At 36.5% G+C, this 16,023-nt stretch overlaps 1 protein-coding gene across 1 annotated transcript in view; it reads left to right on the forward strand.

Annotated features, from left to right (window-relative positions):
* LOC126814489 (nucleoporin SEH1) overlaps positions 1-16,023 on the forward strand; it is a 31,878-nt gene that overhangs the window by 3,944 nt on the left and 11,911 nt on the right. Inside the window, exons 3-8 of the mRNA XM_050539654.2 lie at positions 116-340; positions 993-1,129; positions 3,864-3,956; positions 6,210-6,359; positions 9,742-9,820; positions 15,811-15,889. Coding sequence (XP_050395611.1) covers positions 116-340; positions 993-1,129; positions 3,864-3,956; positions 6,210-6,359; positions 9,742-9,820; positions 15,811-15,889 — 763 coding nt within the window. The remainder of the gene's footprint in view (positions 1-115; positions 341-992; positions 1,130-3,863; positions 3,957-6,209; positions 6,360-9,741; positions 9,821-15,810; positions 15,890-16,023) is intronic.

The following is a 16,023-nucleotide window of genomic DNA, read 5'->3' on the forward strand; positions in this document are numbered from 1 at the left end:
CATACTTTTACTCAGGAGGACTGCTAGGTTATGAAGGCTGATAGTTGAATAAATAGTTGAATAAACATTGTAATGAAACAAATTTTGATTTCTTGAGTTTCCATCTTATTCACAGGCACACAGTGGATCAGTTTGGAGAGTAACATGGTGCCATCCAGAATTTGGTCAGGTCATAGCTACTTGCTCTTTTGATCGAACTGCAGCAATCTGGGAGGAATTACTAGGTGAACAGTCAAGAGAAGGCAAACAATCACACTGGGTGAGAAGAACGAGCTTGGTAGATAGCCGAACCTCTGTTACTGATGTTAAGTTTGCTCCTAGACATTTAGGATTATTGTTGGTAAGATTAACTGTTAATTGAGTATCATTAGGCAGTTAGTTTCAAAACTAAAAATTTTTAGTGTCAGAAATTCTTAAATTGTTATGCTTTATTGAATAAACATACCATGACCAATGTATTTAGGCTCAGTGCAGAATAGTTATAATGGGTTCGTTCGTCCACCCATCTCACCTTTTTGAAGACAATAACTCTGCTTCTTCTAATGAGCTTAGGGTAGATGTTCATTAGGTGAACATCTGGATTTGAGTTTGATGATGAGACTAAGCAGAGATAAGCAATTTGAATTGTGAATGCTTTAAATGTGAATGTCTGTTTGGGCATATTCCAGGTTGGACAATTTAGGACGCTTGGGAAATAGCGTCGGACATGTCCGGAATATGCAGGCAAAATCCCTTCACTGTCCCAGATCATTGAAAGTATTCATCTGGTGTAATGTTATAGCATTCTCAAGACAAGTTATATGAGAAAATAGCATCGCTTTAAATCTGATTGGTTGATGTTGTGTTTGTACGTCATACTGATTTCGAGGGGGGCGTGTAGGTTAATTCTGATCATGTACACATTACAGATTGGTATAGTATTAAACGTTTGTTACTGTGTAGCTGGACAATTTATGTCACCAAAATATTCATTAAAGTCTGTTTTTTTCTAGGCAACATGTTCTGCTGATTGTGTTGTTAGAATATATGAAGCTCATGATGTGATGAATCTCAGTCAATGGTCATTACAACATGAAATACAATGTGGTCTTAGTTGTAGTTGTTTGGCATGGAATCCATCCATGTTTAGGTAAGATTGGTTAAAGATAAAGATTTAGATAATAATTTCAAATGAATGGAGTGGGATTAAATGTTATGTAAACGCTTTACTTAGATCATTATGAATCTGGTGGGGAGGGGGGGCTTTAATTTGTTCGCAAGTACTCTTTTATCCAGGTTATTGCTGGCAAGTAACTATTCTATTAAAAACAGAGAGGCTTGATTTTAACATAGAAGTGAGACTTCTAGAAGGTAGACTTCAGAAGAATAAAACCCTGCTATGCTCATACTTATCCCTGGGTTAAGAGACCCAAGGTTGCGAGGGTCGCTATTAGATAACTAAACAGTCGATCTGTATTTCAAGTTCGTCTTACATCCGTTGTATCTACATGTATGACATCTTAGGTAATTAGAAAAACGACAGGATAGAGTTTTATTTATACTCTTTCTCTGTGTCCCTTATCCATCAGATAATTCACAGCTATCAGTTATGACCAGTTAAAACAAGCAGTTGCCATGCAACATATGCCCACATTTTGCAAGAAATGGATGGGGAAGAGGTAAAATCAATCGAGCTCATCATCTCATTCAAGATCTTTTGATCCTTAACATATTTAAGTTTCATCAGAATTGGACAACAATGGTAGCCACGCTGGAGGACCTACAAAATCCGTATATATTTCAAATTTTGCATGAAAAGCAGGGGCTATTGCTCTAGAATGTAAGATCTGATGCTACTAAAGTTGAACTCACCCAAGAACTTTTGATCCTTAACACACAGTTTAAGTTTCATTTTGAATGGTTCACAAACTTTATTCATATTTCATACTTTGTGTAAAAGGCAGGAGCAGATGCGCACGAAAATTGAACTAACCCAAGAACTAGTGATACTCGCTTTAAATTTAATCTAAATCGGATAAAATTGTGACCTCTAGATGGTTCACAACATGGGTATTACATGCTTTTATTATTCTATTTTCATAAAAGGGAGTGGCTATTTGACGGGGAAGTTTTGGTCTGATTTTGAGGAAATAAGTATGGTGTAACAATTATATATTTGAACAGTTTAATAATAAGATATAAATTATGACCTCTAGAGGGTCCATAAGCTAAAAATGTGATATTTCGTATAATAAAATGGTCATAATCTGGAAAGTTACGGTCCAATATCGAAAGGAACCCAGATCTTTGGGATATAAATATATATATTTAAAGTTTCTCATCAGAATTGGATAAAAAATTCAAACCTCTGGATGGTCTACAACCGTGGTATTATGGTCAGATCTAAATATTAAAGCGACCGGCAGATATCGTCAAGGTCACAAGATGTAAACAGGGTTAGCGCATGTGATTGTGGGTTAGGGTAAGGGATAGATCTTGGGTTAGGGTTGGCGCTAGCACTGTTTACATCTTGGCGAAATCTGCAGGTGCCCTTAATATTTAGATCTAACATGGGCATTACATGCTTTTAGGGGAGTGGTCATTTTGTTGGGCAGCACAGTCCTTTTTTCATGAAACGTGAATATAACCGTATATAAGGTGTAACAGTGATATATTCGAACGCTTTTTAAATTGGATAAAAATTGTAACCTCTAGAGGGACCACAAGCTAAAAACGTGATTTTTCGCACAATCAGGGGTCATAATCCAGGAAGTTAGAATCCGATATGGAAAGGAACCAACCATACATTTCAAGTTTCATCAAAATTGGATGAAAATTGTGTCCCCAAGAGTGTCCATAAGCTAAAAACATGATTTTTCATACAATCAGAGGTCATAATCCATGAAGTTACAGTCCGATACATGCCAATTTCGAAGGAACCGAAATCTTTGGGAGATAGACCTATTTAAAGTTTCGTCAATATCGAATAAAAATTATTAGCTGATAGAATTGAACGGTTTTTACAATCAAATAAAAACTATTACTTCTACAGGGTCCACAAACTAAAATGTGATTGTTCGTACAATCAGGGGCCTTAATCTAGGAAGTGAGGGTCCTATATGCGCCAATATCGAAAGGAACCGAGATCTTTTGATAATAAACTTACATTGTAAGTTTCATCAAAATACCTCTAGAGTATCCACAGCCTTGGTATTATTATGCATATATTTGTTAAGTTCGGCATCACAGGGTTAAACCACTATAGATTGTGTTTTCATGGTAAGGAAGTTAGAAAAGAAATAAAATTTCACTTCATTGCTGAGTAATTTTATTAGCCAGAAATCGCTCAGAAAGCGTCTCCGACAATCTAGACCCCCAAGAGCTTCCGGGGCCTAGGTGGCCCCTGGATCCTCATCTAAGGACCTAGGATGGTAGCCCCCCAATCAAGAATTGCTTCTGCCGGCCCTGATTGTGATTATTATTTCTACAGTTAAGTGTTTCCACAAACTTTTATTTAAATCAAACAGCCAATGATCTTTTAAATCCATTACCAATCCATGACCCTGGTTTTGCAAGCCACCAGATGACAAGGACAAGACACACATTCCTTCCAGATCCACAGGTGCCATTCCTGATAAGTGAGAACAGGGATTGAAAAATTCCAAGGGTTCTTCTTGGCCAAAACCATGATTTGAACCTGGGACATCCTTCTTGTGAGTCCACTGTACTACCCACGCAGCCGACAAAGATTTAATCTAACATGCATGTTAAACTTGATAATAAATTGAGACCATGTAAATGTAATTTAATAAAGTTATGTATTTAAACTTAATGAAACAAACTTCTATTTCTATTTTTATGTTGTTTTTGTTTTCCAAATTCAGATCCCATCTACCTATGATAGCTGTAGGTAGTGATGATCCTAGTCCCACGGCAGGGGGTAAAGTTCATATCTATGAATATAGTGATGCTAACAGGTAAAATTGACATACTAGTATTTTTGACAGTGGAAATTGGGCATATTATTTCCTTCGTCGTGGGAGGCACTGTGGCTTAGTAATAAAGGCGCTAGTTAACTAACCAGAAGATTGCGAGTTCAATCCTGTGTTGGTCAAGAAAGTGCCTCAGAATTTTATAGTCTGATTTCCTCGAGCCGTAGATAGTGGTGCTGGACGAAGAGCCTTCGAAGGAGCAGTGCCCCAAGTATACGTTGGTGCACATGTTAAAGAACCCATGGCCATTAGATGAAGAGTAGATGGAAGTGTGCACTTTCTGGATAAAATTTCCCACAAGGCACAGAGTTAAAAGGGATGCTAATTATCAATAGTGCATAAATGATCATTTGTATACGCCCACGTGGAAATGTTGTTGTATATTGTCGTCGCCCTCGTAGGTCCGTAGTCCACAATTTCTTGTGAACACTCTACAGATTGCATTTATTATCCCACTGTTTTGAAATTGATACACATTGTTTACAGTATTGAAATGAAGAAGCCTATTTAATTTCAATAATTTCTGTTAATTTCACTTTATTGCACCTTGTGAATGCTCTTATGACAAAAATTATCATTCGATCTGTATGAAATTTATGTGCATCCTTTAAATTATTGAAACGAAGAAGCCTATTGAATTTCAGAAATGTCTGTTAATTACGTCTAGCGTTATGGCCCTTGTTTCACTTTGTCAAACCCTGTGAACGATCCAACAACAGAAGTTGTCATCCGATCTGTATGATATTTATATCCATTATTTGAATTAGTGAAACGAAGAAGCCTAGTGAATTTCAGTACTTTCTGTTAATTACATCTAGAGTTATGGCCCTTGTTTCACTTTGTTGAACCCTGTGAACGCTTTAACAACAAAAGTTATCTGCCGATCTGTATGAAATTGATATGCGTCATTTAAATTAGTAAAAAGAAGAATCCTATTCAATTTCAGCAATTTCAATTTATTATGTCTAGAGTTATGGCCCTTGTTTCACTTGTTGAACCATGTGAACGCGCTAACGCCAAAAATTATCATCCGATCTTTGTGTTTTATTTATATACATTATTTAAATTAGTGAAATGAAGAAGCCTATTTAACTTTGTGAACACTCTTAACGCCAAAAGTTATCAGCCGATCTGTACAACATTTATATACTTTATTTAGATTAGTGAAACCACGAAGCATATTTAATTTCAGCAATTTACAATAATTACTTCTCGAGTTATGGCCCTTGTTTCACTTTGTTCAACCTTGTTAATGCTCGATTGATGGAAGTTATCATCAGATATGTATGAAATTTATATGCATCATTTAAATTTGTGAAACAGAGGTCTATTGAATTTCAGCAATTTCCGTCAGTTATTTCTCGAGTTATCAGGGGGGTTGGATGGCCGAATGGTTAGCACGTGCGCGCTGTATCATAAGGTCTGTTATTGAGTCAACTGGCGTGGTTGTACGTGACAAATAGTAGGATCGCCTGTCCAACCTCAAGGGTTTTCTCCGGGTCCTCCGGTTTCCTCTCCCTGCTAAGTGAATTATTGAAATAAAATTCAACCATGTATTAGTCCTGAAATGGCCTAGTTTGTGTCGAGTGGATGTTAAACCTCTCTCTCTCTCTCTCTCTCTCTCTCTGTCTAGTTATGGCCCTTGTTTTACTTTGAGAACCTTGTGAATGTTCGAATGACAAAATTTATCATCCGATCTGTATGAAATTTATTTCAAACCTCAAACTTTTCTTTAAATTACTTCCAGAGTTAAGGCCCTTGTCTCAGTTTGTAGAACCTTGTGAACCCTCAAAGGACAAAAATTATAATCTGATCTGTATGAAATTGTATTGTAAATGCCCCCAATTACCTACTAAAAAATAATTATGCAACAACCCTTGTCGACTGCTCGGACGATTTAGCTGCTGTGGGTGTATGTTTTGTTGCCTGGCAAACTATCTTTGCTTGTGCTGGTTTAATGCAAGAAGTTTATTAGGTCTAGCCGTCAGTCAGATAAAATATTTTAAAACTCATAACATTTAGATCCAAGCTCATGTAAGATAGATTTTTTTAATGGGGACAAGTCTTTCCAATAATAAATTACCATCAATGACATATCTGCAAAAATTCTTTTGATGAATTTTTTATGTCTCCTTTTGTGTGATCCTCACGGATTAACCATAATATTATAATCATGCATGATTCCACATGATTTAAATTATATACACTAGATTTTATTAGTATTTGAATGTTTAACAGAAAATGGAGAAAAGTTGAAATCATATCAATGGTAACAGATTCTGTACATGATTTGGCTTTTGCACCAAATTTTGGGAAGTCCTATCATATCTTAGCCGTAGCTTCTAAAGATCTCAGTCTGTTTAGCATAAAACCAATTGGCAATCTAGGGTAAGTTTGACATTTAAGACCTTGCACAAATAGTATTTTTGTCCCCCGCCTTTCGAAGAAAGCAGGGGACTATTAAAATGGGTTCGTCCGTCTGTCTGTCTGTCCGTCACACTTTTTGGGACACAATAACTCTCTTCCTAATTGAGCTAGAATGTTCAAACTTGGTGTATGTGTTTATTAGGTCAATGCCTTGATGGAGTTCGAAGATGAGCATTTTCCGCTTAGGGTAAGCAGAGATAAGCAATTTGATTGGTTGATGCTTTGGGACACGATAACTTTAGTTCTAATTAAGTGAGAGTGATGAAACTTGGAGTATAGTTTCATTACATCAATACCTTGACTAGGTTCGATAATGAGCATTTTCTGCTCAGGGTAAGCAGAGCAATAAGCAATTTGATTGGCCGAGACTTTGGAATACAATAACTCTCCTTCTAATTGAGCTAAAATGTTCAAACATGGTGTAGGTGTTTATTAGGTCAATGCCTTGATGGAGTGTGAAGATGAGCATTTTCTGCTTAGGGTAAGTAGAGGTAAGCAATTTGATTGGTTGATGCTTTGGGACATGATAACTTTAGTTCCAATTAAGTGAGAGTGATGAAACTTGGTGTATAGTTTCATTACATCAATACCTTGACTAAGTTCGATATTGAGCATTTTCTGCTAAGGGTAAGCAGAGCGATAAGCAATTTGATTGGCTGAGACTTTGGAACACAATAACTCTCCTTCTAATTGAGCTAGAATGTTTAAACTTGGTGTAGGTGTTTATTAGGTCAATGCCTTGATGGAGTGTGAAGATGAGCATTTTCTGCTTAGGGTAAGTAGAGATAAGCAATTTGATTGGTTGATGCTTTGGGACACGATAACTTTAGGTCCAATTAATTGAGAGTGATGAAACTTGGTGTATAGTTTCATTACATCAATGCCTTGACTAAGTTCGATATTGAGCATTTTCTGCTAAGGGTAAGCAGAGCGATAAGCAATTTGATTGGCTGAGACTTTGGAACACAATAACTCTCCTTCTAATTGAGCTAGAATGTTTAAACTTGGTGTAGGTGTTTATGAGGCCAATGCCTAGATAGATTGCGAAGATGAGCATTTTCTGCTTATGTTAAGTAGAGATAAGCAATTTGATTGGTTGATGCTTTGGGACACGATAACTTTAGTTCTAATTAAGTGAGACTGATAAAACTTGGTGTATAATTCATTACATCAATACCTTGACTAAGTTCGATGATGAGAATTGTCTGCTTAGGCTAAGGAGCAATAAGCATTTTGATTGGTCAAAGCCTTGGAACATAACAACTCTGCTTCTAATTGAGGTAGACTGTTTAAACTTGATGTAATGTTCGTCTTGACTTGAGTTCAAGGATTAACATATCGAGCTAAAGCTAAGCAGAGATAATCAATTTCTTTGGTCGATGCTTTGGGACAAGATAACTTTGATTCTGTCTGATAGAGAGTGATGAAACTTAGTGTATAGTTGATAATCAGTTTGATTGCTCGATACTTTTGAAAAAAATAGATGTGCGATTAATTAATATGTGTCATCCATTTATTTGGGGATTTCGGCGGGGGACATCAGCCTCACTGTTGGCTTGTTTGATAAGAAGTATTCATTTTTAAACAGTAATACTCCTGCTTTATTGACATAATGATCATATACCCAGCCAAATTAAAAACTTGACACTCAGGATTTTTGGGACTAGATTTTTAATATTTGGTTTAAGGCAACCTATTTTAGTGTTATGTTGTGCACAGACGACCTTGACGTCAACAGAAAGCAAGAATACGTCTCGCCGAAAGTCCTTGACATTGATAACGTTTGTGATGTCACAGTACCCCCCAAAATGAAATTCACATACTTGGAGAACAATCGGAATAAAGTGTTTAGTAACGGTTGTGGCCTCCTCTAGCGTCTCGTACTGCCACACAACGTCTTCTCATGGATCTCAGAACATTAGTAAACACTACCCGAGGAAGACGTCGCCACTGCTCAGCAAGAGCATGTTGAAGGTTCTGCAACGTCATGGGTGGATTCACTTGCTGATGAACACGTCGACCCAGTTTGTCCCGGATGTGTTCAATAGGATTAAGGTTGGGGCTAAGCGATGGCCAATCCAGGACTTGGACACCGGCATTTCTTAAAAAATTCTGGGTATCAATTGCTGTATGGGGTCGAGCATTGTCTTGTTGAAACGTTAGTCCAGGCCCATGTCTGTGCATAAACGGAAGAAGAACAGGTTGCAAAATCTGATCCCTGTACTGGACAGCATTTAAGTTGCCTTGGACAACAACAAGAGGAGAACGTCCATGTGCACAAAAAGAACCCCAAACTATGACGCTGCCGCCACCAAATCGGTCAACTTCTCTGCCGCATACTTGAGCGTAACATTCACCTCGTCTGCGGTACACTCGGACCCTGCCATCGGCAAATCTCAAAGTGAATCGAGATTCGTCACTAAAGACAACCGAATTCCACTGTCTTTGAGTAAATGTTATGTATCTTGTTGCCCACACAAGTCGGTTACGGCGATGAAAAGGTGTCAATTTTTGTCCATTATAGGGCCTCCGAGCTCGAAGACCAGCAGCCTGCAAGCGATTTCGAACAATTTGTGCAGTTACCCTTCCACCAAACATCTCTCTACTTGTCGAGGTTGCAGTGACAAATCTGTTTCTAAGATGATGTAATCGTATTGCTTGATCTTCCTGGAGTGACGTCACACGTGGCGCTCCCGCCCTTGGGCAGTCGGCAATAGTTCCTGTTTGAAGCACTCTCATTCTAAGATTAATTATTGTCTGGCGTGAACAATTAAAGGCTCTTGCAACAGTGACCACAGACTGACCAGCATAGAGCCTACCTATAGCACGTAGATGTTTTACATTTGAAAGGCGCGGCATTTTCTAACAAAGATGAAAATAACAATTTTAATTTGTTTTTCCAGTTCAAGTTACGTGTGCGTGTTCAGTTTAAGCAAACTTGCATCGATTGACCTCACGAGTTTGTGTTTGCACGTGTTTTTCAGGTTTTTCATCTTTATATGCTCAAAAGTCACGTGAACCACGTGACTTTACAATTTTATGAAATTAAAGGCTTCTTAATACTTACTATCGTTAGAAACACTTTAAAATTTATTTGACTTACCAGAAAAAGAAATTTGTTGAGTATATTTCTTTGAAAATGATACAATAATTTCATAGAAAAAAATATTCATGTATTGGAAAATTTTGATAGTTATGGTCATTTTTTTAATTGAGCATGACCTGTAAAACTTTGTATTTATCCCTTTTGAATAAGTTATTTTATATTATAAATAAATTTGAATTCCACTTTAATATATTAATCCACAAGATAATTACAGAAGTTAGGTATGTCTACTTACAGAAAAGAGCCAGTAAGTGCTGGAGCTATCAGTAAATTTGATATGCACCGAATAGCTGAATTTACTGAACACGACTCCAAGGTATGTTGTGTCTTTCTTTATTTTATATTTCGACTCAGATTACTTGCTGAGTTTAATTCAATTATCTGATGTTTTTGTAGCTAATCAATATGTTAGGTTAGTATGATTGTTGTTGAAAATTGATCTGTAATTGCCTAGTTAAAATCTATTCCATATAGTCAGAAATGTTTAGTCTGTATTAAGTAAAACTTCTCATCCGACTAACAAGAAATTTACATACAATGTCTATGTACAGGAGATGAATCATTTTAATTTTTAATGGACTAGTAATTGTTTCCTCTTATTGCAGTACCCACAAATGTAATACATCTATTTATAGTAATTCTTTAGTAAGCCTTTCTCCTCCCTTTTGTATGGCATTTTTTGAAGAAGGGGGTTTGAATGTACATTATTTTCTACCAGTATTTGGTGAATAGTCACACTTTTTGGGACACAATAACTCTCTTTCTAATTAACCTAGAATGTTCAAACTTGGTGTAGGTGTTTATTAGGTCAATGCCTTGATGGAGTTCGAAGATGAGCATTTTCGGCTTAGGGTAAGCAGAGATAAGCAATTTGATTGGTTGATGCTTTGGGACACGATAACTTTAGTTCTAATTAAGTGAGAGAGATGAAACTTGGTGTATAGTTTCATTACATCAATACCTTGACTAAGTTCGATAATGAGCATTTTCTGCTCAGGGTAAGCAGAGCGATAAGCAATTTGATTGGCCGAGACTTTGGAACACAATAACCCTCCTTCTAATTGAGCTAGAATGTTCAAACTTGGTGTAGGTTTCTATTAGGTCAATGCCTTGATGGAGTGTGAAGATAAGCATTTTCTGCTTAGAGTAAGCAAAAATAAGCAATTTGATTGGTTGATGCTTTGGGACACGATAACTTTAGTTCCAATTAAATGAGAGTGATGAAACTTGGTGTATAGTTTCATTACATCAATACCTTGACTAAGTTCGATTATGAGCATTTTCTGCTCAGGGTAAGCAGAGCGATAAGCAATTTGATTGGCCGAGACTTTGGAACACAATAACCTTCCTTCTAATTGAGCTGAATGGATGGCTGAATGGTTAGCGTGCGCGCGCTGTATCATAAAGTCTGTCATTGAGTCGACTGGCGTGGTTTCGAATCCCCGGTTGTACGTGACAAGGAGTAGGGTCGCCTGTCCAACCTCGTGGGTTTTCTCCGGGTCCTCCGGTTTCCTCCCACTGCTAAAGACCCCTACGCGCAAGCGAATTATTGAAATAAAATTAAACCATATGTTAGTCCCGAAATGACCTAGTTTGTGTCGAGTGGACGTTAAACCCCATTTCTCTCTCTCTCTCTCTCTAACTGAGCTAGAATGTTCAAACTTGGTGTAGGTGTTTATTAGGTCAATGCCTTGATGGAGTGTGAAGATAAGCATTTTCTGCCTAGGGTAAGCAGAGATAAGCAATTTGATTGGTTGATGCTTTGGGACACGATAACTTTAGTTCAAATTAAGTGAGAGTGATGAAACTTGGTGTTGGTTTCATTACATCAATATCTTGACTAAGTTCGATGATGAGCATTTTCTGCTCAGGGTAAGCAGAGCGATAAGCAATTTGATTGGCCGAGACTTAAGAACACAATAACTCTCCTTCTAATTAAGCTTGAATGTTCAAACTTGGTGTAGGGGTTTATGAGGTCAATGCCTAGATGGAGTGCGAAGATCAGCATTTTCTGCATAGGGTAAGCAGAGATAAGCAATTTGATTGGTTGATGCTTTGGAACACGATAACTTTAGTTCTACTTAAGTGAGAGTGATGAAACTTTGTGTATAGTTTCATTACATCAATACCTTGACTAAGTTCGATGATGAGAATTTTCTGCTTAGGCTAACGAGCAATAAGCATTTTGATTGGTCAAGACTTTGGAACATAACAACTCTTCTTCTAATTGAGATAGAATGTTTAAACTTGATGTAGATGTTCGTCTTGACTGAGTTCAATGATTAACATATCGAGCTAAAGCTAAGCAGAGATAAGCAATTTCCTGCTTTGGGACAAGATAACTTTGATTCTATCTGATAGAGAGTGATGAAACTTAGTGTATAGTTGATAATCAGTTTGATTGCTTGATACTTTGGGAAAAAATAGATGTGCGATTAATTAATATGTGTCATCGGCGGGGGACATCAGCCTCACTGTTGGTTTGTTTTTATACCCCCACATTTTCATGTGGACGTATATTTTCAACGTCCCTGTCCATTCACATTTTATTTCTGGACAATTCTTATCTGATTTTTGAGAAACTTGAAAAATAGGTTTATCTCCCAAAAATCTTGGTTCCTTTCGATATTGGGATGTTTCAGACCATAACTTTATGGATAATGGCCCCTGGTTGTACGAAAAATCACATTTTTAGCTTGTGGACTCTCTAGAGGTCACAATTTTCATCTGAGTTTAATGAAACTTGAAATGCATGTTTATAACTCAAAGATTTTGGTTCCTTTTGATATTCACGCATATCGGATTGTAATTTCCTGAATTATTGCCCTTGATTGTACGAAAAATCACGTTTTTAGAGGTCACAAATTTTATCTGATTTAAAAAACTGTTTGAATACCTAACCATTATAACCCTAATGATGGTTGGGTTTGAATTTTGTGAAAATCGGACCAAAATTGCCAGACAAAATGGCCGCCCCTTGTATACAAATAGTGTATAAATATGTAATACCAAGGTTGTGAACTCTCTAAAAGTCACAATTTTGATACGATTTTAATGAAACTTAAAACATATCTTTATGTCCCAAAAACTGAGTCCATTTTGATATTCGCGCATTTCAGATTATAACTTCCTGGATTATGGCCCCTGATTGTAAGAAAAATCACTTTTTTTATACGCCCACATTTTCATGTGGACGTATATTGTCGTCGCCCCTGTCCCTCCATCCGTCCACAATTGTTCGTGGACTCTCTACAGGTCACAATTCTTATCCGATTTTGACGAAACTTGAAATATCAGTTTATCCCCAAAAGATCTCGGCTGCTATCGATATTGGCATGTATCGGATCTAAATTTCATGGATTATGGCCCCTGATTGTACGAAAAATCACGTTTTTAGCTTGTGGGCCCTATAGAGGTCACAATTTTTATCTGATTTTGTTGAAACTTGAAATGTAAGTTTATAACCTAAAGATCTCGGTTCCTTTCGATATTCGCGCATATCGGACCGTAACTTCCTGAATAATGGCCCCTGATTGTACGAAAAATCACGTTTTTAGCTTGTGGACCCTATAGAGGTCATAATTTTTAACCGATTTAAAAAACCGTATTATTATATCACCGTTACGCCCTAAGGAAGGCTGATTTTGAATTTCGTGAAAATCGGCCAAAAATTGACAGACAAAATGGCCGCCGTTCGTTCTCAAATAGCGTAAAAATATGGTATATCAAGGTTGTGGAACCCTATAGAGGTCACAATTTTTATCCGATTTTGTCGAAACTTGAAATGTAAGTTTATAACCCAAAGATCTCGGTTCTTTTCAATATTCGCGCATATCGGACCGTAACTTCATGAATTATGGCCCTTAATTGTAGGAAAAATCACTTTCTTGTTAGCTTGTTCTCTATCCATCTCTCGAAAATGTGGGCGTATCCTGCCTGGCAGCCGCTGGTTCTTCCAGTAAAAACTTTCATCCTCTTCTGTGCCAGAGTTAGGTTGCCAATCCGGATCTTTCATGGAGTCATCAAGATCCATTTCTTCTATTAGTCCACCCCTGTTTACCATTGGTTGTTTAATAATTATATCCGGATTGCTCTTGTGGCATTGTTTAATATTTTGTGTACTACATGTACTAGTACTCGGTTTGGAGACAACTTTATCATTTGCAGAATAATCTAACTCTATGGTTGCTGTTACGTTTTCGGGCGGTGCTACAATTATGCTGGTTATAATTGAGTCTATACCAATATCTCCTATATCAGATATACTAATTTCACCAATATCCTCTTCGACCTCAATATCTTCTAAACTAACAATGGTTTGAGCATTATCATCGGATACCAGAGGTGATGTTTTGAAAGAATTTTCAATAATATTTGATCCAGAATTTTCATCTAAATTTGAACTTAGTAAATGGGATGGTTTGTTGTGGTTGTTGGTTATGTTCTGTTGTTTACCATTTCTGTTTATATTACCTTCATGTGATTTATTAGCTATTGGTGGTCTTTCTAAAGAAGAATCTATGTTGTTGAAATTGGCATTAGCAAGTTTAAGAATCATTTTCCCCTGAGAAAATGGTAGTAAAGGCCGTTGAGACATCTCTAAAATCTTCATTTCATTCTGAAATGTAAATATTAAATTACATCAAAATATCGTATGTCGTAAAATATTTTTCCAAATTTTTATTCCAAAATGTTGTATCTCAAATTTGGAAGTGTTGGCGAATATAATAGACACTGTAATAGTTTAATTAAAATATAAAAGGCCTTAATGTATTACTTTGTTGTTTATTTGTCAATGTGGGAATAAAATGACTAATTTTCTAGGCAATATTAGCTGAGCTGACAAAATATCTACATTACATACCTAAAATTAACTTCAATTGGTACTAAATTACATCTAGGTAACTTAATTATATATAAAAAATTAATATTATTTCTTGTTGTTAATTTATAGAGGTTAAATATCATAAAAACTTACCGTTTTTAACAAATGCAGGCTTCTATTGACGTCGTTTCAACGTGGTCTTGAGATACGAGGTTTTGACAAAAATATTTTTTGTCCAATCGAAATACTATTGACGTTGTTTCAACGTGGTCTTGAGGTATGAGGTTTTGACGAAAATATTTTTGTCCAATCGAAATACGACAATTAGTCACAAGCTAAAAATAAGCATTTCTAATTGGTTTAGAGGTCCGAGGTTTTGAAAGGACATATATCAATGAAATGTGAATGTAATAAACCCCCAAAAAGTTTTTGGCTAAATCCGAGATACAAGGTTTTGGAAGCGCAGCGACAATATCAAGGTTTTGGACCCTATAGAGGTCACAATTTTAATCCGATTTTGTTGAAACTTGAAATGTAAGTTTATAACACAAAGATCTCGGTTTCTTTCGATATTTGTGCATATCGAATTGTAATTTCCTGAATTATGGCCCTTGATTGTTGGAAAAATCGTGTTTTAGCTTGTGGACCCTATAGAGGTCATAATTTTTATCCGATTAAAAAAACGTTTTGGTGTATCACCGTTACACCCTAAGAACAGCTGTGTTCAAATTTTGTGAAAATCGGCCCAAAACAGACTGGCAAAATGGCCGCCCCTCGTTCTCCAATAGCGTAAAAATATGGTATATCAAAGTTGTGGACCCTATAGAGGTCACAATTTTTATCCAATTTTGTTGAAACTTGAAATTTAAGTTTATAACCCAAAGATCTCGGTTTCTGTCTATATTTGCGCATATCGAATTGTAATTTCCTGAATTATGGCCCTTGATTGTAGGAAAAATCACTTTCTTTTTAGCTTGTTCTCTATCCATCTCTCGAAAATGTGGGCATATCCTGCCTGGCAGCCGCTGGTTTTCTTAGCTTGTTCTCTATCCATTTCTTGCAAAATGTGGGTGTATCTTGCCTGGCAACTGCTGGTTTTCAGATTTATTGCCTTTTATAAATTTGTTAATTCTTTTGGACACTCTATCGTTTAAAAGTAACATCTGATTTTTGATAACTAAATGTATCACTGTTCATGAAACAAAGAAAAATATTGATTTTGAATATCAGTTACAGAGTTGTGGACTCTTTATCGTCAAAAGTTGTCCATGTGTGCCCATCTCCTTTGCATTTATGGAACCGATTGAATTTCATCTGATTGAATTTCATCCCTTTGTGATAATTACTTCCAGAATTATTGCCCTATTTTAAATTCTGTGAAATTGCTAGCAGCAAAACATATTACCAGGAATTAGTATGGATTGTTTGGATTTAGTCAGATGATTTTATTATGGTAAATGAAATGTTTAATATTTTTGCAGGTATGGCGAGTAAGTTGGAATGTTTTTGGTACAGTACTATGTTCATCTGGTGATGATGGTTGTGTTAGATTATGGAAAGGTACACGATAACTTTAGTTCCAATTAAATGAGAGTGATGAAACTTGGTGTATAGTTTCATTACATCAATACCTTGACTAAGTTCGATTATGAGCATTTTCTGCTCAGGGTAAGCAGAGCGATAAGCAATTTGAT

Source organism: Patella vulgata, chromosome 3 (genome assembly GCF_932274485.2).
Source record: "Patella vulgata chromosome 3, xgPatVulg1.2, whole genome shotgun sequence".
NCBI classification, from domain to species: domain Eukaryota; kingdom Metazoa; phylum Mollusca; class Gastropoda; family Patellidae; genus Patella; species Patella vulgata.